Below are 24,567 nucleotides of genomic sequence, written 5' to 3' on the forward strand. Positions count from 1 at the left end.
TTTTTTTAAAGTTCCCTAAGTTTGCAATAACATTATTAAATTTTTTTCCCATTTTCTATATTATAGAAAACCACTCACATTTATAAAGACTTATTCTAACTAAAATAAACCTTTACATGCCCTTGGATGTGCAACAATCCATTCTAAAAAGCATTCTGGCACCTTGGTGTAGAAATGGATGGTGGGAACTTTGTGAAGAGGCCTGGCATTGAGTAGTTAGGAAATGACAATTTCAACAGATTTTTTTTATGGATAGCCCAGCAGGTGTTTCTTCCATTTAAATACAGAATATGAATGGAGCCCTTGATTTACATCCTAAGCTTGCTTTACATGTTGATTTGGTTATGCACCAGCCTGTGTCCCCAAGTACTAATTCTGTGAAATATTTCCTAGCCAGTTGCCTCTAGCTCTCCCCAAGAAATGAGCAATGATAATACAGCCAGTACCAGTTATTTTGCCAGCATCTCCATTTCATCAATTCATGGCAAGAAGTAACACTGGCAAGTTTAAGAAGAAGAAAGTTTATTTTGAGTAAGTCCATCTTGCCTCTAAGGAGATGGAACCACTCTGCAAGCATTACTTAGCTCTTGCTGGTGGCATTCCCCAGGAAGGATGTAAAGCACCTAAGCAAGATAAAATTAACAGCAGAACCTGAGCTCCCAATGGGCATTTTCTAAGTCACCTAGTATTAAGGAAGTGTTCCCTGAGAGCATAGCAAAAGTTAAGCATAACATATAAGCTCAGCCAACGCCCAGACAACCCTGGGAGGTAGGTACCATTATCATGAGTGCATCTTACAGATGAAGAAATGTGAAATGCACAAAGGTCAGGTAATTTACCTAAGGTCACATCCCTGGTAAGAGGTGGATCTAGGATTAGGTCTCTTTCAGGTTCTGATCTTTCCACCAAATTACACTGACCTTGCTACTAGAACAAACACTGGCTTAGCAATCAGAACACCTAGATTTCTTGTACTCTGTATTTGTTTCTCTCGGAAAATAGAGGATGGGCACGTTTCATACATAGAGGCTTCTGTAGTTCAAAGGCTGATTTATTGACAGGAAGCAGCCTAATTTGGGGGATGTAGCACCTGGCCTGCAATCAGGCCTTTTTTCAGTCAGATGGTATGTGGCAGGTTAATTCCCACTCCAGGCCTGTTTCCCATCTGTGAAGTGAGGGCTGGACAGGCAGGCTCCAAGTTCTCCTCTCATTCTAAAGTTCCATGATTCTACATCATCCCCAAATCATTCTATAACTTGTACATTTGTCAAGGGTTTAAAATTAATTGGGTGGTTTTTAAAGTTCTTACATTTGGCTAGCATTCCAAAATTAAGATTATAGAGCATGAACTTAAAAATTATATATCTATCTATCTATATATATAGATATAGATATATATATATATGCACCCATATGCATGAATTCTAATTTCTCATTAGTTAAGGCTAACTTGATTAGATAGACATAAATAATTCAGTTTTAACTACTGAAATCACTTGCATAGGCAGAGGCCATGCATTGTAATGGGGAGGACAGGTTTTGGCCAATACTTGGATTCTAGCTCTGATACTTAAGAGCTTTGCTCATTGGTAAAATGAGAGTAACAGCACCTCCTGTACAATTTCAAGGTCTGAAAATGGTGCAAAAAAGGGCATCACAGCACAGTGGCAGGTCTCCAACAAATAAATGACAAGCCCATTAAAAGCAGAGAGCTCCCATCAGTCTGATAATATACAACAAAAATTACTCAAAGAAACACTCAGCTACAAGGTGGGCTCAGAGAAGGCGGCTACCCACACACTAGGAGCTCTCAATAAACTTTGTATGTTAGAATCATCTGGGGAACTTTAAAATTCCTGATACCTAGCCACATCCCTGATTATAACCTGAACCTCTGGGTGGGAACCAGGTGATTCCAACGTGAAACCAAGGGTAAGGACTGCCTTACAATCCAGCCTTTCTAGGTCTTCTCTCAGAAGCTGCATCTCCTGGCCTGAATGCTGGGCCCCCACGCTCCAGTGGTGAGCCTGGGAGTCATTATGTCTTGGCATATGCATTAATTAGGGAACCTGATGGTATGTGCTTGGGGTGGGGTTACTAGAGCTGTAACAGCAGTAGCAGTAATAAGCTGCTGGGAAGCTGCGTGGCAGGTGCAACAGTTGGCCAAGACAGAACTGCAGTAGACTAGGAATCAGTCTAGGACCCTGTAGTTGCTGACCATCAACTACAAGAGGCTGGCTGCAAAACTAGGAGCTGCCCCGAACAAGAAGGAATGCCATCAGGGATGAACGGGGGAGTGCTGGGGAAAAACCACTTCCAGGAGCTGTCAGGCATGTTTTCAGGAGGTGGTGGCCTTGAGCTTGCCCTTGATATATCCTTGTTAGATTTGGACATGTCCAAGACCCTAATCTAGGGAGCACGAGCAATGAAAGCAGGCGGCACTGCAGTAGTGGCTCAAGTCTGCTCCTAATTGGCCACATAATGCAGGCAGAGCACTGAATATTCACCCGGTTGTGGCTCTAGGATCCAACTCTGCCCTAATAACACAGTCACCGTGGCACTCGAAGCTTCCTATCCTGGTATCTGTGGGGAGAAATGGTTCAAAACACTTTCTCGGCCGCCCATTTTTTTTTCTTTGAGTGGGGTACAGAAATGATAGCAAAAGAAGAGTCTCAAGACAGGAAGCCACTACACTAAGATGGCAGGTGTCACCACTGTTTCAAAGGAACATGCAAGGCCCATCCCAATAGTCTGACTTTATTCCATTGATCCAACATGATCTCAGAGTGCAGTGGCCTAAGTGGTCTCTGGAGGTGCTTTTGGGGCTCATTAATTGATTAAATCAACGTTCTGTGTAGCTTAGACTAAGGAGGATCAGAGGAACCAGATCTGTCATGACCTCTCATGGAACCAGCCAGTGACAGAAAGTTAAGGAATTTACAGATCTAGTTCCATTATCTCATGTCACAGATGGAGAAACAGGCCTCAGCAGGGGAGAGGATGAGTCCAAGTGGAAGAGGGCTGGTGGGCCTGGTATGCAGCAACTGGCCTGTAATCAGACCATCACAACCGGAGGGCCCTGGCGATCAGCCACTCCCATCCTTCACACAGGAAACTCAGCTCCCGGAAGGGCAGTGACTCGGCTGAGGGCCCACATGAGAACTCTGCCCTTTCTTGCCTCTCTGTCTCCTAATAAAGCTTCAAAATCGGAATGAAAAAGGGACTGTACGTGGCAGCAAGGCCAATCCAGAGACAGGGACCAAGTTAACGACTTTAAATACAAGTCCTCTGAACAAATGACTGGATAAAAATCGGTTTCCCTAACATATTCTTACCTTCTGTGAGCTGCCCTGGTTCTGGAGAGACCAGCCCCAGAAAGGAGTGAAGGCAAAGGCAGCATCAGAGTGAACTCCAAGGCTGCGAGATGTGTTGGGGTGGGCTGGGAGTGCTTAGACAACCTGCACTTGACTCAGTAATTCTGTGACTCCTTCCTTGGTGAGAAAGACCACCTCGCCAGTGTTTTGGCACCACACCTCAAAATGGGCAGGGTCCTCCAGGGCCCTCTTGCCAGTGATGATCACAAAGGGATAGCCAAACTTGTTGGCGTCTTTCAGTCTGTTTCCAATTGTCAGATGGGTCCTGTCATCTAGCAGGACCTCCCCACGAAGCTGTGGCACCGCCTCTGTGATGTGGTCGTACAGGTGCCCTGTGAGCTCTGTGGCTCCCGCCTCCTTACTGCCCTTCTTTGGTGGGATGAGGCAGACTTGGTAAGGGGCCAGAAGGCCAGGCCAGCGGATGCAGTCTTCTGTAGAGAGAACCTCAATGGCAGCAGCCAAGATCCGTGTCACGCCCAGGCCATAGCACCCCATTTCAGCCAAGGATGGTTTGCCATGGACGTTGATAAACTGGGCATTGAAAATGGAGGAATACTTGGTGCCCAGGTAAAATGTGTGCCCCACTTCACTGCCTTTGGTTTCGGTCAGTGGTCCCTGGCAAGCAGGGCAGTTCTTTTGTGACAAGTCCAGTGTCTCCATGTTGGCTGAGAAGCTGCAGCTGGGACAGACTGCAAACTGGTCCTCTCCAACATCCATTGGTAGCTGGAACTCATGAGACATCATGCCCCCGATGCTACCCACGTCTGCCTGGACCTTGACACACTGAAGCCCCAGTCTGTTAAACAGGCTGTTGTAGGCATCACACACCAGGCTGTAGGTCTGCCGGGCAGCCTCTGGGGAGGAGTCAAAGGTGTACATGTCCTTCATGTAAAACTCTCGGCCACGAAGAAGGCCGAAGCGGGGCCTGGGCTCGTCCCGAAACTTTCTCGTCACCTGGTACAGCAGGAACGGAAGCTGCTTGTAGGACAGTGTCTTCTGGGAAGCGACCAGGGCTGTAATGGCTTCCTCGTGAGTTGGTCCTAAGCAGTATTCCTTGCCGTGTCTATCTCTGAGTTTTAGCAGCTCCTTGCCCATCAAGTCCCACCGGTTGGTGGCGCGCCAGAGCTCTGCAGGGCTGAGGCTGGGCATGTTGAGCTTCTGTCCCCCAATGGCCTGCATCTCCTGGTCTATCACCCGCACCAGCTTCTCCATGGCACGAACAGTGTAAGGCAGGAGGTGGTAACACCCAGAGCTTGCAGGGTGGATCAAGCCCACCTGTAGCATCAGCCGCTGGCTCTTACAGGTCAGGTCGCCAGACTTGCCCTCCGGAGAGAGCACCTGGTCTTCCCGAAGGTTCTGGGGCTGGAACACTCGGGACAACATCAAGCGCTTCCCTCTCCCTGGGGCACAGTGGTGAAACCTGCAGGGGACATACCCGGAAAGCTGGTGGCTGCAGGTGGCCAGTGCTCTGAATCTTGCTAGCAGCCTTTCCATACCACCCCAGGATACGGAAGCACCTGGGCCTGAAGAAAAATGAGTTGTGCACAAATAAGCATTAACTACATTCTGACACTATGAAGTAGCCAGCTCAGTCTGGTCTCCAATAAACTTCTGAGACAGACACTGATTCTGCAGATGCAAACCCTTTCATTTCCAATTTCCTAGCAGATCCAAGTACTACTTTTCTTACCTCTTGTTGTCATGTAAAAAAAAAAAAATCAATATTTTTTCATCTACAAAAAATATAAGAGCATACTGTGGAGAGACAGGAATGGGTGGCGACTGCCCAGGCTCTGGATCCACACAGCCCCGTTTCCGAGCAGGCTTCCCACTGACAGCTTGGGACATGTGACTTAAACCCTCTGTGCTCAGTTTCTTCATCTGTAAAATGGCAATGCAATAGAACCTACCTTCTAGGTTTATTGTAGGAACTTAGAAAAGTTATAAAAAAGTTACTGGAACAGCATCTGGCACATTCTATGAGCTCAATCGATGTTTGCTATTGTTATTACAGAAAACTGGGAACAAACAAACAAATAAAAAAGAAAACGAAAGCAACTATAACCCCTCAGCCCAGAGACAACTACAGCTGATGATCCCTTCTCTCTTTTGCCAGCCCTGTCCCTTGCTCACCCCCATACATGTCAAATGTTGTGTGCTTCTTCCCTTCTCTCACACACACTCCCAGGTCGGGCCACACGCTGACTCCTGGAGAACACACTGCACTTCAAACTCAGCACCCTAAGAAACTCAGCGCCCTCCCCCAAAACCCACCCCCTATCACTCCGAATGGCACCATAAGCCACCCTTCGTGTAAACCAAAAGACTGGGTTCATTTCCCTGTCCCTCCCCCGCCCCCCGCCCCACATACACCAACCCTCTTGGCCTTGTCATCTCTACCTCTTCACATGCTGTTCAATTTGTTCTCTCCACCCCCACAGCTTCCACCCAGGTCCAGGCCACTATCATCTCGTCACGCTGCAGCCGTAGGGGACACTTCCAAAACACATACGGTAACAGTTTTTCTTGCTTAAAATCCTCCAATGGCTTCCTGGTTCCCTTAGAACCGGGTCTAAGTTTCTGACCTTCACAGTGCCCACGGCCCCACATGAGCCGGCTGCTGGTCCCCTAAGACCTCTTCTCATTGTCCCAGTTGCCCTCTCCGTGTCCCAGTTGCACCATGCTCGCTTTTGAACACACTGCCCCTTTGCATACCAACATCTACCCATCCTTCCGGCCTCAGGATTACCATCCTGTCTTCTAGGATGCCTTCCTTGTCCCACCTCTCATACTGCAAAGACCAGCTTCTCCTGCGGCAGCCCATTTGTCCCCTATCAAATACCACTCTTTGGAGTTACTGCACGTTGGGTTGCTTGTCTTCCAGGCACTCTGCTCTGTGCGGGCAGGGACCACCTCTAACTTGCTCTCCACTCAGCACACAGCAGGGGCTGACTAGACACTATCTGATGAATGAGTACGCACGTTTCTCTATGACTTCAGCAAATAGTCACACAGTTCTAATGGCAGTACAACAATTCATTGACTGACTATATCAAGAATGATTCTCTTACTACCAGAGAGTTGTCAGTTTTCTCCTTATAGGTAAACTACAAAGAACAGAAGTCTTTATTTTGTTATCTATTTGGGAGAGGATTTTCAGGAATGGAATTACTGAACAAAGGGTATAAATTTTCAAGGTTCTTGATTTATATTGTCAAATTTGGTGAGCAACTCTGATTTTCAGCATATCCCATGGAGGAAAGTTCCCTTGCAGTGTGCTGAGAATGGGTTACTGATCCCTCTCAGCTCTGGGAAGCTGGAAGCCCCAGGTGGCCAGCTCTAGCTTTCAGCCTTAAGTCCTCCAGCTGGTCCTCTCGAACCTCAGGCAGCTTCATCCATTTCTCCATGCACTGTACAAATATTATCATTTCCTATGTGGCCTAGGACCTGAAAAAGGTTAGGAGGCACTACGTCAGAGTCCTAGTGTGACTGCATGGAAAAGTGTGGGCCCTGGAGGCATGGCACATGTAGTTCACACTTGCCCCCATCACGTGAGGTCCCACCTCAGGCCAGTGGCCCAAGCCAGAAGTGCCTTTGCCTCTGGCTCTTCCTAAAGCAAACAAATCTTTCTTCACGATTTCTCTTAAGTCCACCCCCTTCTTTTTGTCCCTTATTGCTTCAACGATGGGTTAGCCCCTCAATACCGCTTGCTACATTACAGTATACCAGTGGTTCTGAAACTTAAGTGAGCATCAGAATCACCTGGAGAGCTTGTTAAAACACTGATTGTAGGGCCTCACCTCCAGTTTCTGATTCAGTAGGTCTGGGGTAAAGACAGAGAACCTGCATTTCTAACAAGTTCCCAGGTGATGCTGATGCTGCTAGTCCAGGGACAGCACAGGGAGCACCAATGCAGAAGCCTAACTGTTTACCCACTCTGATTTAGATTATAAATTACATGTGGGTAAAAACCACGTATATTTTATTCAAGTTGTACCTGCAGGAACCAGCATGGTGCCCGGACACAGCAGACACTCAATAAAGGTTTATTAATGAATGAACTGAACAATTCTTGACCCCATCTGTCCAGTGTCCATATTACAGTTGATTCAGTGTCTCTTCTGTTTATAATCCGTTAATGGTTCCCCAGTAATTTTCTCAGAATTGTACCAAAGCCTCTTCATATTTTTATCCCAACACACCTCTTCCAACTTATCCTACCCCTCCCCTAACACGTTCCCAAATTGCTCATCATTCTAAGAACAGGCAAACTTCCCCCCAGCACCTCCAATTCATCACTCAAAGTTCGCTTATTGCAAGAAGCCTTCACCAACCCTTCCAAACAGAGTCACTTCCTTCTCTGTGTTCCCACTGAAAACACTTCCTTATAGTATATTGCACTGGAATAATTCTCAAACATGGTTTGGAGAAACTGCTGTGTGCCAGGCATTGGGAATGAATGTTTCATGTCCTATTTCCCTATTAAACTATGAGTTTATAAGTTTTTTTGCATTTTTATATTTCAGAGCCTAGGACAAGGCCTATTATTTAGCCTATTATTGTTTGTTGATCAACTATATTAGTAAATGAAGAATAAAGTGAAGGGGTGCAATGAGATATTACCTGGATAATTTAAATAAGAGCCTAAGCCCTCTGTCCCGAGCCCTAAATGTGTGCTCATCCTCAGATCCCTCAGCTTACACCAACAGAATAATCATTTCAATTTTCTCAGATAATGGCTTGAAAGCAACATAGTAAAAAATGTGTCCAGCATCTCAAGAGTCTGCCAAAGAACCTCTGAGTCATTCAATCACTTAGCAAATTTTTATAGAGCACCTACTCTGTCCTTCTAGCACAGGCTTTTTTAAAGGTTCTTTGACTCACAAGGCCCTGCAATCCAAGCAGGAAAGCTATGCATAAAGTGCTTATAACAGTGCTTGGTATACAGTAAGTGCCAGTGTTTGCTATTATCATCATGCCTAACTCACAGAAGAAGGAGGCTCTGAGATGTGAAGTCACTGTATCAAGAGACAGGACAGAAGAGCACAGGGCCACACCTGGAGGCTAAGTCCCTGCCTTCAATTTTCAATTCCCCCAAAGTCTCCATCACGAACCATGCTGGGAAAGAAAAACAAACAAACAAACAAACAAACAAACAAAAAACAATGAAGCCCCAGACCTAGTTCTAAGAACTGGTTTGGCCTTCACTGGCTGGGTGACCGGGTCACATGACTACATTTTCCGGATCTCAGTTTTTCCATATGTAAAATGGGTTCAGCTACCAGGTGAACTCTGAGGGTCTTTCCAGGACTGGCACTTCTAGGAACACTATGCCACAACAACCTTGGATAGACAAGGAGTCTTGCCTTCAGTTTTCCATGGAGGAAAATGAGACTAAGAGATGAGTATTACCCCAAAGTTTATATGACTGTAACCCCAACCCAAGGACGGGATGCACATGGGAAAGCGGACAGCAGAATCCTAGGTCTCTGCGCTCAGAGCCCACTATTCACTCCACCACTCCTCGCCAGTCTCTCACCCTCCCTGACACCCACGCTCACCAATTGCAGTCCCAGCCAACGCTGCACACGCGACCACCGTGCCGGGGGAACGCGCCTGCGCCAGGGGCGTGTCTGTCAAAGCTCCGCCTTCTGTCCTTCTAGCCAATCACAAAGCCGCATTCAAGAGGACTCGCCCAACCCCACAGCAGACGCAAGTGAGAGGTGTTCCGGAAGCTTTGCCGAGGAGCGAGAACCCGGCCCTCTTCAAGATCAAAGATCGGCCTGGGCAACAATAAGTAAAGCACCATTCCGGAAGTGCGCTCTAGGATTTAGGGAGGTGTAACTCTATCATCAAAGCCGATTTTCCGGGTTTTGAGTGTGGAGTTCCCTCCTACTGTCTGGGGCCGCCGCACTCTCTGAATAGGAGAAAGGCTGGCAGTAGTGTAACCATGACAACAGTGGGCAATGCAGTTTCGAATCTACCCTATTATTTTACAGGCTTATAATTTAAATAAATTTTAAAAAGTTAAACAATTGGAAAAAGTCACCCTTATTACAAAGCCCAAGACAGCCTTTAAGACATTAAATCAAACTTTCATTCATATTACTTTTTGAGCAGTAACCATGTACTAGCTACTGTTGTAGAAATTGGGAATAGTGAACAAAACACAAACAAAATTCTCTGTATTTAATGTAGCTCACATTCTGTCAATAAACCAATATAGTGAAACAAGGGGAGGTCACAGAACTCTGCAATAAAGAGAAGTTGTATTTTAATGTAATTAATTTAGAAAATTAATGCAAAATCATGGTGAAAAAATTATCAAAAATTTATATAAAGACAGGATTCATCAGATGCTTTTTAAATACTATAGAGAAAAATTAATTGGAGAAGTTTGGAGGTCAGGAGGTTGCAATTTAAAATAAGATGATCAAGAAAGCCTCATTGAGAAGGTGGCATTTTAGCAGAGACCTGAAGAGATGAGAGAGCCTTGCAGATATTTGGGAGAAGAATGTTACAGACAATGAGAACAACAAGTGCAAATGTGCTGACGTGAGAGCTGCATGTCATATAACTCTACCTAAGTAATAACAGCTATAATTTATTGAGCATTTAAAGTGTAGCAGATTCTATGCAATACACTGGTGATTCTAACGGTGACCCTAAGAATCTCTCAGCCTGCTCAGGATCTGCCAGGATCAACATGGTATGATCAGTAGGGTAATGGAGGCTGAGAAACCTGTAGGAGTACTAAGAAGGAGGGCTTCGCGGAGGAGGTGAACTTGGAACTGAGTCTGAAGGGTGAGTGGGGTTTACCAGGTCAAGAATGGCAATAGGAATGGAATAGAATGTCCAGGCAGAGGGACCAGGACACTGACAAGCATGTAATCAGGAAATGATGAACTGGTATGAGGGAAGCATGAGGTGTGGTAGGGTTTATATCTTCTTTTTAAGCATTTTATTTTATTTCATTATTAGTTTCAAGTATATACAGTACATGGGTCAGACATTTATATAGCTTATAACTTGCATCTTCTTTTCCCACCACTCCAGTGCTTGATACATAGGTCAAAGCACTGGTTCTCAACCTTGACTGAACTGGAATTACCATGTAACCCCTAGTCCCAGCCCTGAGATGCCAGTTATCAATCTGGGTAGGCCTGGGCATCAGTCCTTTACAGTTCCCCAGGCCTGAGCTGGATTTTCTGGCCTTGAGGGAAGCTACTAGACAACATAGTGGAGGAATGGGATAGATGGTGGATGCATGTTATCATCCTGACCTTACAGTTGAGGAAAATGCAGCTTGGGTGGACCATGCAGTTGCTCTCTGCTCAACCAGCTAGGTCAGGCAGAGCTGGACTGGACCTGAGTGCTTTTGCCCTAACAATGTGTCTCAGCCTCTGCAGCCTAGCACTGTGGTGGGGGCTTTCTCCAAGGAGCGCAGTCCCAAACATTTTACTGAGGCAATATTCCCCATGCTTCCTGCTTAGAGATAGGAGGTGAATAATCTTTGGTATATTTTGGGATCCAAAGTAGCCTTAGCTTTCCCTGCTCCCCATGCACATTATTACATCCCTTCCAATTCTGGAAAAGCCAGCATCCGTCCTCTGCACCCTGAGGTGTTAATTATTTCTCAATTAACAGTTCCCAGGCTGTAGAGCATAGTGGTGTGGAGAGGCCTAATGACTTGCTGTGTTTATACACCCCACATCTTCAGAACACTTTACCAATGGTAACTAATTAATGCTCACGACCCCCTTGGGAGGCAGGCTGAGAACTGCTGCATTTCACTTCGTGTTTGTAGGAGACTCTGTAGCCTGGAGCTGCAGAGCTTGCTCAAGCTAACCATGGTCAGAGTAGATTTAGTCCCCAGTGAGAAAGTACAGGGTGGCAGAGGCCAAGAATCTAGCCCTGTTGGTGCTGGCAACTCCCTATGTGACATGTCATCAATCAATTTTTCATTTATTGGGTGTCTTGATTTACAGAGCTCATTCATGGTTTATAACCCACAAATTCCCTAAAACAGGAAGGAAAAACCCCTACAGAACAAATTATTCATTCTTTCATTTATTCATTTATTGTCATTTAAAACAAAAGGACAGCATACTTGCCTTGTTGCCCTGCAGCCCTAGGGACACACCTCACCCTCAGTGGCTTCTATTGGCCCCTGACTAGGGCCTCTGGGGCAAACATAGGTTTTGCTCTTTTCTATACCTTGAGCACACAGCTTGGCTCAGATGGGGATTGGCAAAGAGTTTTGCTTTTTGTTTGTTTTACTATATCAATCAATAAATGAATGGATGTTTTGTTTCTCCCTGAGTTCAGAGCTCCTCTGAGGACACAGAGTCATTTCTGCATCAGGAGCCCATGGTCTGGCACAGACGGGGGCTCTGAGTGTGTACTGAATTAAGTGAAGGCAGAACTCCCTGACCTCTCGTTGCTCATAACTTTCTGGAGAGGCTGCCTCTCAAAGTGGTAGTCCCAGCAGCCTGAGGTAAGAAGCTGTGAAGAGCAAAAAATCGAGGGACAAGCACTGCAAGGATGGAGCTAGTGGGATCAAGGGGGCTTCTTGGAGGATGGGAAGTGGAATTGGATCTTAAGGGATAACTAGGAGCTTCCCAGGCTGACAGGCGGGATAGAAAGACATTCCAGTCAGGGGGTCAGTAAGTCACAACTGGCTGTAAGGAAAAAGAGATCTGTAGCACAAGTGTACCCAGGTATCATGGAGGCACCACAGGAAAGGCAGCAGGTGCCAGTGGGGCAGGGCCTAATGGACCAGGCTGCAAGTTTTCTTCATCTTTGAGGCTGGTGAGACTTTTTCTATGAAGAATGATACCCCCCCCCCATCCCCATAACATATACACACCTGTTTTGAGGCTTAGCCCAAAACAACTTCTTCTCTGAGAGAAATTTCTGGACATTTTGCATTCCACTGTAGACATATATTTGTTATAATTTGATGGCCACTTCTTCTGCTGAGGATGCTGGCCAGTGTGAGAAGTAGGCTTGTAGGTAATGGAAGAGCTTTATACTAGAGAAGTACATAGTCAACTGTGTTTCTTGGCCTGAGTGAGGTGTGAACCCAAATGGAAGGAAGAAGATGGGGACTCCTACCATGGACCAGACTGGGGCAGTGGGTGGGAGAGGAGGGGACAGACCCCAGAGAGCCATTGGGACAGTACATCTGATGGACTCCTAAGCCCACCCTTGCCCCATTAGCCCAGCCCAATCTAGATAGACTGGACTGGAGGTGGAAGGGGTAGCCTCGAATTGGAATCCCACCAGCCGCTTCCTAGCTATATAACCTTGGGCCAGTTACCTCTTCGTTTCTTTATCGGTAAGACAGAAATCATAATACCACCACACAGAGGTGTTCTGAGGGTTCAATGAGAGGTCTAATTGAAAGCATCTGTTCCATCCTTTAACTCATTCTGATTCTGGAGACTGCATGGCTCCGTTGCTCACCATAAGGAGAGAATCATCATCTTGTTGCCATGGAACTCCCCGCTCTGCCACTGTGTGGGATGCTGATCATTCTCTGTCTTCAGAGGCCTCTTCTCCTTGTGCCCAGAGAGTATCACTTGTTCATGGGTTTAGGACCTAAGTCTAGGTGGATTAGAGGCCAGAAGGGTTCTGGGAAGATAGGCTTGTTTTTTTTATCATGATTCCTCAGTATTAAAGAGTATGGTCACGAATTGTCATCATCATCATTGTTCACATTTTCAGAGCCCTTGCTATGTGCCAGGGATAATATTAAACACTTTACACTCATTTCTGATGAAATCCCTACAACAACCCCATAAGGTAAAAATATCACTCTTTTGTCCATTTTATAGATGAGACGACCAAGGCTTAGGTTGGATAGCGTGTCCATAGTCAACACAACTAGTAAAAGGGGGAGATAAAATTCATCTTCAAGTCTGTTTGATGCGCAGCCTGATCTTCATACTCACAGCCACCAATGGCAACTTATTTGTATCAAACGCATGTTGACTCATAACTAAAGTTGTGGGAGCCATCACATAAGCAAACACTTTCCAAATGGGTGGGTCCCCTCTATCTGGAGGCCTAACCTTTAGATCCCAGCTCTAATGGCACCCTCTTTGATAAGCCTTCCTTGAAGTCCCTGCAGGCAGAGGCTCCACTCTCCTCAGAATTTTGTCTGAGTCTATCATCTGGCCCATTCTCTCTCTGACGTGTGTGATAGCTAAGTATGTACATTTAATGGGGTCAAATAGACTGGAGTGCAAATCCTTGCTCTGCCACCCACTTACTATACGCCTGTGGGTGAGATATGCAGCCTCCCTGAGGCTCAGGTGCCTGATCCTCCCCCATGGAGTCGTGATGAAGATGCAAGGAGTTGGCTCATGTAATGAGGTAGGTAATGAGCTCAGCGCAGTGCCTGGCACAAAGTAGGTCATGTAGGGCACACGAAAGGTTCCTCTTTACCACCATAGACTGCGAGCTTTCAGAGGGGAGGGCCTGTGTCCTGTTCATCTCTAACCCTGCCATAGTAAATCTGTTTACTACATAAAAAGATTTTGTACATAGTAAATCTCAATTCTTATTTGCTGAATTAATATCATTCTACACAATTCCCTCAATTCTTAAGAATGCCCTGCTAAAAATGCAACCAAACAAAACCTCAGCAACAGCTAATCTGACGACCAACAACTCCTCTTCGAGCACCTGCTTTGAGTTAGCTCTGCAGAGCACTGGGCACAGCTAGAAGTCTGGGGCACAGCATAGGTGCGCCAGGCCAGAGGGAATGATCAAATGTCTATGAGTTCTGGGTGTGACTCCAGCAGTTTAACTGGTCACTCTTATCTGGGAGCATGATAGAAATTGAGTTCCTTTCAATATGTCTTTGACTTTTCTCTTTGGTGCAGGATTTGGATGAGGTGCGATTGGAACGAGGTGGAGTTCATGCCTTCCAGAGCTAGTGGCTTACAGAGAGAAATACAGTGTTTGGATCCAGATAGACCTAGGTTTGCTTTCTGGCTCCTGCACTTATAGGCTGTGTGACCTGGGGCAAGGGACTTGACCCTTCTGATCTTTGGCTATACTTTAGTGAGGTCAGTAACCTTGAAATGCTGTGAAGAGCAAGAAAACAACATTACAAAACAATGTACACTAAAAGTTCTACATAAACAGTAGTAATAGAAATACATTCAGATTATTCTTTTGCAAGATTAAGTATGTAATGAGATGATGACTTTTAAGTAATTAAATGAGATTATGTATGTAAAGCACCTAAAGGGCTCCTATTAGTGCTCAGCATAGGATTAACTTTGCATCTGCTGTTCCCCCACCCAGCAGTTCTTTCCTCCCACGTCCACTTGGCTCACATCTTCAGGATTTTCCAGTCTCTGCTCAAACGGCACCTTTGCAGTCAGGACTCCTAACCTCCCCACCTCCCAGCACTCCCGATACTCCTTCTCTCTCTTTTTTTTTTTTAAATAACATTTATCACCATCTAAGATATTAAATTTTACATAGTTTTTGGTTTATTTGTGTTGCCTCTCCCTCAGCCCAAGCAGGATGCAAAATCTAGGAGGGTATGATTTTTGTTTGTTTTTTTTTCACTCCAACATTCCCAAGGGGCACCAAACTTTTTCTATAAAGGACCAGTCAATATCCTATGCTTTACAGGACTTATGGTCTCTGTCACAATTACTCAACTCTGTCATTGTAGCCTGAAAGCAGCCATAGAAGTATGTCAACAAATGAGTATGACTGTGTTCCAATAAAACTTTATTTACAAAAATAGGCAGTGGCCAAATTTGGCCTGTGGGCCATAGTTTGCCAATCCCCGGATTAGATCATTGCCTGGCACACTGTAAATGCTTTATATATATTTGTTGAAGAATTAATTAGTGAATAAATGAATGAAGGAGCACATGGCAGCTGGTACAGTGCCTGGTACACAGCTGGCACTCAATGAATGAGTGCCTTCCTATTTTATACTTGTTTAGTGAATTCAAAAAGAGTCTAAAGGCTTTGCTAGAAATTTATTCAAAAGTCTTAGAGTTTGCAAACGATAAACACAGGTAGTTGAAAACCCAGATGTGTTTTGAAGAAGAAAGAAAAGAGTTATTATAGTAAAAAGTACATTCTTGAGAATGATCTGTCCTGCATTTTAAGCTGTAGGGTTGGTCCAGGGTGTTATTAGTTAGATGTCAGGGGTCTGGATAATGGATGTCAGGTGGTCTGGATACACGAATCCTTCAGGGAGTAATCAGAGGATTATCTGGGAGTTTAGTATATGTCCAGAAGTATATGTAGGCATTGATGCAGGACTGGAAAATCCAAAAGTTTTAAGTTTCCAGGCTAGTTAAGTGATTCAATTTTATATATGCCCTATTTTCCCTCTTTCCTCATTAATGCATACAACAAAATAGACCACAGTTTGTTGTGTTAGAGGTACAAAGAAGGCGCCAAGGGAGTGCTCAAGTGGTGGAGTCCTCCTCTTTGGATAAAGGGGGACTTCAAGGGTGTCAAAAGCTGGGCGCCCCCAGAAGTAGATCCTGAATCAGAGTCTCAGGCAAGCAGTTTATTTGGGAGGTGATCCCAGGAAACACTGGTAGAGGAGTGAGGAAATGAGAGTGGGAAAGGGCCGGGAATGAATACACGGTGTGATAATGATAGAGCCATTGCTGTTGTGGGCAACTGGCCTCAACCCCAATGGGACCTCAGGGGGAATGTGGAATTTGCTTCAGAATGATCCTCTCCACCCCCACCCCCCATGAGGCTGGGGAATTCTCCAATTTCCATTCCCCATTAGTTGAAGGCTGCTCCCAGGAGTGACAAGTACCCAGTGCTTCCAGTCAGGCAAAGAAGTGCAAGCAGGTGCTTGCTGTTAGATGGCTTCGGCAGGTACCTGGTAGGCGAGGGGAGAAGGGACATGGGCAGGCACTGAAATGACACTGGAGCTTGCCTTACAGGATAAATTTCCATTTTGTTTAAGATACTGTCTTCAGGCCTTCAATGCCCAAGGCTAACCCTAACCCTAATGGGACAGCTGCTAATGCCATTCCAATGGATAGATAGCATTTTATGTCTCCGCATCCAGTTGGAAAACTCTCTGGGAAAGACTCTGATTGATCCACCTTGGGTCATAGGTCAGCTCTTGCGGTCAGGAGGCGGGGTATTATGACTGGCAGCCCTCTGCCTCCATACAGAGTGGGGAAGTTGCAATTCCTATTACCAGCAGGGAGGGGCTCTGGGTAGATGAAACAACAGATCTCTGCAGTAAATATAGAGGTTCTTTTGTTTGTTTCTTTTACTTTGCGGATGACAAATAAAACTCACAGCGTTGCTGCAGTTAAATGTAAAGATTCACATGCCAAAATTGAACAAGCTCCACCACAGAGCTATTGCCGGGTTTGGAAACATAAACATGAAAAATGCATTCAGATTTTTAGTGTTCAGTTTATAGAGCAACATATGTGATAGAAGAGAAAGAAATCATCTAAACCCCAAATAATGAAAAAGCCATTCATTAGTGCTCTTTAGCCTGCCTGCCATACAAGTCAGTGTGGAAGGACCTCAGGAAAGTTACTGAGCCACTCCGAACCTCAGTTTCCTCATCTGTAAAATGGAGACAATGCTAGCTCATGAGCTTGCAAAGGTTAGATGGGGTAAGGCATATGACACACGTGCCACAATGACTGGCCCATGTCAAGTTCTCAGTAAATAGTTGTGATTGCGATACTGACGACCGTGATTTTCTTTGACCTCCCTGTGGGAAATCTTCCTTGTTCAGTCGAATTGTTCTTCTATGGCCACCTAGAGGCCAGCTGAAGCTTTGCCACAGCTCCACAGTTTTTGCTCACCACTGCTGTCAAGAGCATCCCTTTCCTCCTCTCCTCATCAAAATTAGAGAGGTTGTATTCCAAACAGACCTGGGAGGTAAGAAAGGTGCTCCAGGCAGGTGGAATAGGGTGTGCAGAGGAAGGAAGCGGGAAGCAAGGGCAGGGAAGAGCCTGTGTGACATGCAGCCTGGAGTGGCTGCCTGTGGGCAGGAGTTGAGGAAGAAGGAGGGAGCTGTCTGTGCCCCTAACCCCATCCGCAATCCTTGCCAGTGACTTCAGCCCCACGGAGATGGGGAGGGTTTCTCACTGGAAACACGCCTGCCATGTTGGGGATCTGTTTCCATCTGCTCATTTTACTGCTGAGTTGTAAAGTGCTAAATGTCATTATCCTCCCCTTCCTTAAACAAGAAAAAAAGTTAACAGCCTGAGAAAAGGAGATATTTCACTTCATTTGGCATCCAGCCACCATTATCCACACAGGGTGCTCCCTCGGGGCCTGATTAGGGATGGGAAAAGCCCTGCTCTGTTCTGCTTTCAGCTGCAAGCAGCCCTTCTATGCAGGCTCCTGCCTGGGCCCTGACAACTGCAGGCCAGGTCAGAGCTCAGCCTGGCCATTGGCAGAGCAGCCGCCCACCTTTTGAAGAACTCAAACACCGTACTAGGTACAACAGAAAGAGAATGGGAGTCATAAGAAAGTGACTTATTTAAGGTCGGCATGATTATTAGGGCCTGTTCCGTGTGGCCCCAGAAGCTGAACTTGAATCAGGAGATAAAACCACAGAAAAGAGGATTTCAGCTCAATAGGAGAAGCTCAGAAGACAGACTAGTTGAAAATGAATTGATTTCTTTCAGAGGTAGTGAGCTGCGCATCTGCCAGACACGTGCAAGTAGTTCAGGACACTCACTGGAGAGAGGAGTCCTACTTTAGATGGAGAGGCTGGAAGAGGTTCTTTCCAGCTCTGAGATTCTAAAAATTTATAACTGAAAAATCTCATCTGTTTTCACGATCTTTAACATGCCTTGCTCACGGTGGCTAAACATGAGTTCCAGTTGCCCAATGATGGCTGTTAGATGCAGAGGAAAGAGTGGGCAGGCAGCACGAGGTGTGATTTATCTTCATTACTCTGATTATGAGGTCATTAGGCTTTTACTCTGTAGCGCTCCCCTAAGGATCTCCTGCTGCTTTAGCTGTGTGACAGACAGTTGTTCTCCCAGCTGCCTGGTGGGCAGGGGTGTTCCACAGGGCTCAAAATTGTAACTAAATGAAGACCAGCCGCCCACTAGCCTCCCCCTACCAGCTAGAGCCACAGTCCTGGGAGATTGCCAGGCCTGGCCCCAGCAGTGGCTTGCTGAGGTGAGGCAGCTTAGGACAGCCCCAGGGACAGCCATTCTTTCCTCCCTACTGGGCCGGGAAAAGGCAACCATCACAGAATGTGTACACCTGGTTTGGAGGGGGAGGGGTAGCCAGTTCTGCCAGCTAAAACCTTCCCTAGCTTCCTATTGGTCTCCCGGGTCCCCACTGTGGCCCACAAGACCCTGCATAACCTACTCTGCAGTGTCTAGCCTGCGAGCTCCCTGAAGGCAAGGGAAGGTCTATTTGGTTCTCCTTTGGAGCCTCAGAGCTTGGCACTCAACCAGTACTCATAAGTATTTGTCCAGTAAAGGAATGGAAAGCCTGTAGTCCTCGTGGACTTGATAGAAATAAACTTGGCAAAGGAGGCAGCCTTGAAAGGGCAGAGACAGTGGCCCACAAGTCAGGAAGTGGGACTCGAGTTGGCTTCTGTCATTGATTCATTGCTTGACCTTGGCCAAATCTCTGTTCTTTTGTCTCAGTTTACAAATTTGGGTCTCAGTTTCCCAATTGCAGAATTGGAGAATTGGCCTAAGGCTTGCGAGGAGGCAGAAAGAAAGCCCATGCTTTCTGGTTGAGCTCTGGCCTCAAATATCCTTAAGATGCAGACCTGGCCCCAACCTCAAAACTGTGGACTGGTGATGAAATAACCTGTTTGGGACTAAAGTAGCCATGTCACTGCTGCGAATTTACTCAGTTCAACAACCCAAACTGAGCCTGTCTTTTGTGCCAAGTTCAGTGTAGGACCCTGGTGCTGAAATAGTTGTGGTTCCTGCTGTAAAGAATCCAGGGTTGGGGTGAGGGTAAGAAATAGACATGACACAATTATGATCCAAGGAGAAGATATAAATGCAATGCAGTGCAACACAATGCCCTGAGAGCTCTCCATGCATAAAAAGGAGTGATTAATGAGAGCTGGGAGGATTTGATAAGACTTCCTGGAGGAGGCATCTTTGAGCCAAGCACTGGGAGAGAAATCACAGGAAAAAAAGCCAGCAGAAGAATAAGATGTACAAAGGCACAGAGGAAAGGCAGTTTGGGAACAGAGTCTAGTGCACTGGAGGGAGAGGACAGGGCAAAGGAACAGGTTGAGTTGGTGATCACCAACCCAACTCTACACCACAGATGACCCATCTCCCAGGAAGGACTGTGTTTTCGCAGGCAGCACAGAATTGGGTAGGTCTGATCCAAATCCTGGCTCTTCTTATCCTTATCTGTGATCTTGGTTGGTGTCTCAGTGTCCTCACCTGTAAAATGAGCATGATAATGCTACTCCCCAGGGCTGTGGAGAGAATTACAAGCACGAAGTGCCTAGCACATAGGAGGCAGTCCTGGAAAGGGGGTTTCCTATCTCTTTTTGGCTTTTGGTCAACAGCAGGTGTTTGTTAGTCATTTATATGATTAGTGTGAATGAGATTATCAGAAGGAAAGTTTATTTAAAAAGTTTAATAGGAGGCAATTCAGGGAAAAATGCATGACCTTGGGAATGGGAAAAGCAAGGAAGGAAACAAATTGGGAAGCCTGGGAAGCAAACTTCACTAGTTTCCCAATTTTGCCAGCAGACTGTCATGAATTTAGTTTGTCTGTTTGGGGAAGCAGGTGAAAAAAGAGATGGTTTCCTGTCCTAGGGAAGGTCACAGGTCACAGTTGTGGGTGGAGAAGGGATCGGGGAGAAGTGGACTGGGCTCTGTGTGCTGCTTGCTGTAGAGTTGCCTCCTGATTCAGCTGCAATGGAGGTGAGAGGGAGGGAGAGACTGTCATTGCCCACAGTGGTGAGCCATAATGAGCCATGAGGTAGAATCTGGGAGTCTCAGGGTGGCCTCAAAGCCCAGATTTCATAGGTGCTTGGATTGCCACCATTAGACTTAGAGTATTATCCCAATGGATATCAGCGCCCTGTGTGATAGATAACACATAAACACTAATGCTTTAGTGTTAATCAGTTTATTGTTATTTTTCCAAACCTGAAAAATGCTGACAGTGAGTTTGAGATACAAGGGAAGGGAGGCTAGGACGTGTGATCCTGGGCAAGCCACTTCCCTTTGAGGGCTCTCAGTCTTCCCGTCTGCACAATGAGAGGGTTGGAGTGTGTGATCTCTATGGACTGCACTTCTCAGTCCGTTCTCCATCTGTCACTGGAGATGTGAGAAGCAATGCAGGGGTGCTGGCCTATCCCTAGTTAATGCCTGAGGATCAGGGATATGAGCAAAGCAGTGAGTATAACTCTTTAAAGAAAGAATAAAATATATGTAAAATAAATCACAAACCGTCATGGGGTCTTGCCATTGCAGCTATGTATAACTAGCTTTCATGGAGCCTGGCAAGAGCTTAATCTGGAATTTTAGGTTAAGTTAGCTCTTTTAGGTAGGGCCATAAGAATCCTGGATGGCCATTCTAAGATTTGGTGGCAGAGTCTAAGTCTTTGACAATAAAATTCCACATCTAAGATTCTATGACTATTAGAATTGATTCCAAGAGTGTAAAATTCCAACATTTTCTTCATTCTCCTGTAAAAAGTTCAAGACTGCGTGAAGATGGCATTTTCTGATGGGTGGGGCACCTGGGTTCCCAAAACGGGTGGGCTTTATTCCAGGTTGTCTGAGGGCGATGCAGCCCGTGCTGATCAAGGATGAAGCTTGCTGAAAGACTGCTAGCTAGGTAGGAAAGAGCTCTGGGCACACAGGTGTAGACCGTAGCCCTGCCCCTTACCTGCTCACTGTACAGCTTTGCCCTCTGTTCTAGCCACACGGCTATTCTGGCTGCAGGACCCAAGGCCCATTCCAGTCAATTTAAGTAAAGAGGGATTTATTATAAGGATAGAGTGTGGCTCATGGAATTCAAAGACAGGCAGTCAGGCCTCAGAGTTGCACTGGAAGCTAGAAAACCACCACAATGGTGGCAGTGATCTTCTGTATTTCTTAGGAGACGCAGAGACGTCTTCTTTTCTCTGCACATTTCTGGCCTTCAATCGGCAGTTTCCCAGTGGTCTCTTGTGTCTGCACCCAGCCTCCCTTGCTCTCCTGAATCAGGTCCTTCTTTCTCAGTGGGCATGTCAAACTGCCCTACTGTCTCAACGTCCTCATTCCAATTCCAGAAAGAGAATCTAATTGGTTCCACTCACCAGCCAGCTGATAGCAAGGCCCTTTCCAGCGCCCAGACCTGGTAATCAGCTGTGGACAGGGCCTCAACGTCCCTCAGAAGGAGAATGCGCGGTGGCCCCGCGGCGCTCCCGAGCCTTCGCCGTCGCGTTCCATGGTCTCGAAGAGCAGCCGCACCAGCGCCGGGCGGCCCTGGGCCACCAAGGCCCGAGCCAGGCCCAGCACTTCCTCCGTGTGACCGCGCCACACTCGCTGCAGCTCCTGGCGCAGGCGCGCTGCCGGGTACTTGCCCTGGGCGCAGCGCAGCCAGGTGTCCACCTCGCGGCCCAGCTCGCCGTCGCTCAGCTGTGCCTGCCTCCACTGCGCCAGCAGAGCCTCGAGCAGGCAGCCGAAGCCCTCGGTGTGGCTGGAGCCCGTGTCGTCCAGCTCCACCACACGCTTGAAGCAGGCAGCCGCGTTGGCCTCCTCGCCCTTGATGCGCAGGCACTTGCCGCGCAGCAGCTGCAGCTCAGGCAGCGTGGCGCCCAGCTCCGACTCGCCGGCCTTGGCTAGGAAGACCAGAGCCTGGTTCAGCGCTGCCTCGTCCACTGCCAGCATCTCCTGCACCGCGTCTACGCCCATGTAGTAGTAGACCTGGGGTGGGGCGGTGGGGTGAGCCTTTCTTTTCCAGTCTAGCTGCTCCCTGATCATTCTGTTCCCACACTTGCTTTTTAAAAAATATAATTCATTCACCCCCAACCTCTCTCCTTTGACAATTATTCACGGCAAATTTTGGTCTCCCTCCCCTAGAAAAAGAGTAAGTACTCCTTCCAGCCCCATCGCTCTTGGCCACATAACCTTGAGCCAGGCAATTTCTGGGCATCGGTTTTCTTGCTTAAAATTATGATCTTGTCACCTCTTGGTAATCATCTCCTGTGCACAGAAGGCACTTCTGGATAAAGAACGATGGTCCATATTTTCTGAGTGCTTAGAAAGATCTAGGCCGCATTCTAAAAGCTGTACATGTATTATCTCATTTAATCCTCACCATGGCTACAGAAGGTGGGTACCACCATGGGGCAGGGCCATGCCCCGTATTCCTCCCTATGTCCTCAGTTCCCAGGCCTGGTCTGGCAGATAGTAAACAGGTTCTTACTAAGTCATTGGCTAACCAAGTCAAGAGACTGCCTTACCTGGCCGATGTCCAGGTAGGTCTTGAGGCCTGGGCACACCTTGACCACTTCCTCGAGGTCAGCCTTGGCGCAGGCCAGGTGGTTCCTGTCAGGCATGCCTCCGAGCCCCATCTTGGCCCGCTCCAGGTCGTGTAAGTAGGCTCTGATGTGGACCTGCCCACAGAGTCAGCTCAGTGATGCTACTCCAAGCAAGGACCCCTACCCTTCTTTCTACCCTAAAGGAAGTTAGTCTTTTTTTTTTTTTTTTTTTTTTTTTTAACAGCAAGTCAGAGAGGTTCTGTGGTGCAGCAGAAAACCCCTGAAACTGAGACCCGGGAGTCCTAGGTCCTAGTCCTGTGCCAACTTGGGCTAGCCACTCCCCTTTTGGGGCTTCAGTTTTACCCCGTCTGTACAATGAGGGGGTTAGATGAAGTAAGAGCCCTTTGTCCATTCACTAGTTTGTCCAACAAATATATTTTGAGTGCTTACCATATGCCAGACCCTGCACTAGGTACTGGGGGTGCAATGGTGATAAGACAGATGAAGTCATTGCCCTGGTGAAACTTAACATTCCAGTAGGGAGATAATCATGAACAACAAGTAAACAGTATCATTTTGAGTGATGATAAGTGCAATTAAAAAAAAAATAAAAATAAACAAGGTGAAGGAATCAAGGTGATTAGGGGAGGGGGTTATTTTAGCTAGGATGGCAGTACCGATTTTGTGAGAGTCCAAGTAAGCAGGCAGTTTGGGAAGAATGACAGGTGGCCCCAACTTACAGACATCAAATTACAAATGATTCCAGACCCTCACTTTTATCCCCACTTCCTCCCTTTTCCCCCACACTAAGAGAGCATCATGAGGTGAGGGGTTGGGGATGGAAGCTCGAGCTTTATTGCCAGTTGGACTTGGATAAATTCCAACCCCTCCTCCCTTATTAGCATGTGAGTTGCAGGCAGTTTCTCAACCTCTGTGAGCCTCATTTTCCACATCTGAAAAATCAGTACACTAATATCTTCCTTGAGGAGTTACCATGATGATTGAAAGAATATAGTCTAGCCAGGACCTAGTATGTGAGTTCGTTCGTTCGTTCGTTCATTCAACAAATATTCATTGAGTGCCAGCTATGTGCCAGGCATTGTACCAGCCACTGAAGGTACACTAAAGAGCAAAATGACAAAATTCCCTGCCCCTGTGGAGCTTATATTTTAGTGGTGGAGACTATAAACATAATAAATAAGCAAATAGAATGTTAGAGAGTGATAAGTGCTAAGGAGAAAAAGTAGACCAAGAAAGGAAGACATAAAATGTTGATGAGAGGTTGATATTTTCACTAAAATGGTGCTCAAAGCCCCTTTTCATGGAGACCTCAGGAAGGGAGGGAGAAAGCCAATAGGATATCTTGGAGAAGAGCATTCAAGGCAGAGGTCCTGAGGGGAGATCTTGCCTCAGGAACAGCAAGGAGGCCAGTGTGGCTGGAAGAGAGGGAGCTGAGTGAGGGGTGGGCCGAGGGATGTGTGTTAGACGTAACTTTACTTAGTATTCTGACAATTTTTAAGACAGGTGTTGTTATCTATATCTTCCAGATTTGGACGGAGGTTTGGAGGAGTACATGGTTTGCCCCAGTCCTGGAGTGATGAGCCGAGAGGTCAGATTTCAACCCAGGTCAATGTGACTGCACTGGGTACTAATCAAGAAGAGGCTGCAGGCACATTGTAGAAGGGAGGCCTGCAGTGGGTGGGAGCCTCCTTCATTCTTTCACTCTACAATTGTATA

General features: G+C 46.6%; 2 protein-coding genes across 4 annotated transcripts in view; both read right to left on the minus strand.

The window, feature by feature from the left end:
• Positions 1–24,567, minus strand: part of TTC22 (tetratricopeptide repeat domain 22) — a 69,156-nt gene that overhangs the window by 27,657 nt on the left and 16,932 nt on the right. Inside the window, exons 6-7 of one of the 3 annotated variants that reach the window (XM_016120393.2) lie at positions 22,813–22,965; positions 20,413–22,273 (exon numbers count right to left, since the gene is read on the minus strand). In XM_016120393.2, the coding sequence (XP_015975879.1) occupies positions 21,737–22,273; positions 22,813–22,965 (690 nt within the window). In that variant the 3' untranslated portion in view covers positions 20,413–21,736. Of the gene's footprint in view, positions 1–20,412; positions 22,274–22,812; positions 22,966–24,567 lie in introns of those variants that run through there. The other 2 variants (XM_016120394.2, XM_016120395.2) reach the window with 2 other exon arrangements.
• On the minus strand, positions 2,742–8,998 carry PARS2 (prolyl-tRNA synthetase 2, mitochondrial). Its single transcript, XM_016120396.2, has 2 exons — positions 8,936–8,998; positions 2,742–4,897 (listed from the first exon to the last, which is right to left on the minus strand). The coding sequence occupies exon 2, from the start codon at positions 4,866–4,868 to the stop codon at positions 3,450–3,452; it is 1,419 nt and encodes a 472-aa protein (XP_015975882.1). The 5' UTR covers positions 4,869–4,897; positions 8,936–8,998; the 3' UTR covers positions 2,742–3,449.

The sequence above is a fragment of the Rousettus aegyptiacus genome, unplaced genomic scaffold, assembly GCF_014176215.1.
Source record: "Rousettus aegyptiacus isolate mRouAeg1 unplaced genomic scaffold, mRouAeg1.p scaffold_m13_p_1, whole genome shotgun sequence".
Taxonomy (NCBI): Eukaryota; Metazoa; Chordata; class Mammalia; order Chiroptera; family Pteropodidae; genus Rousettus; species Rousettus aegyptiacus.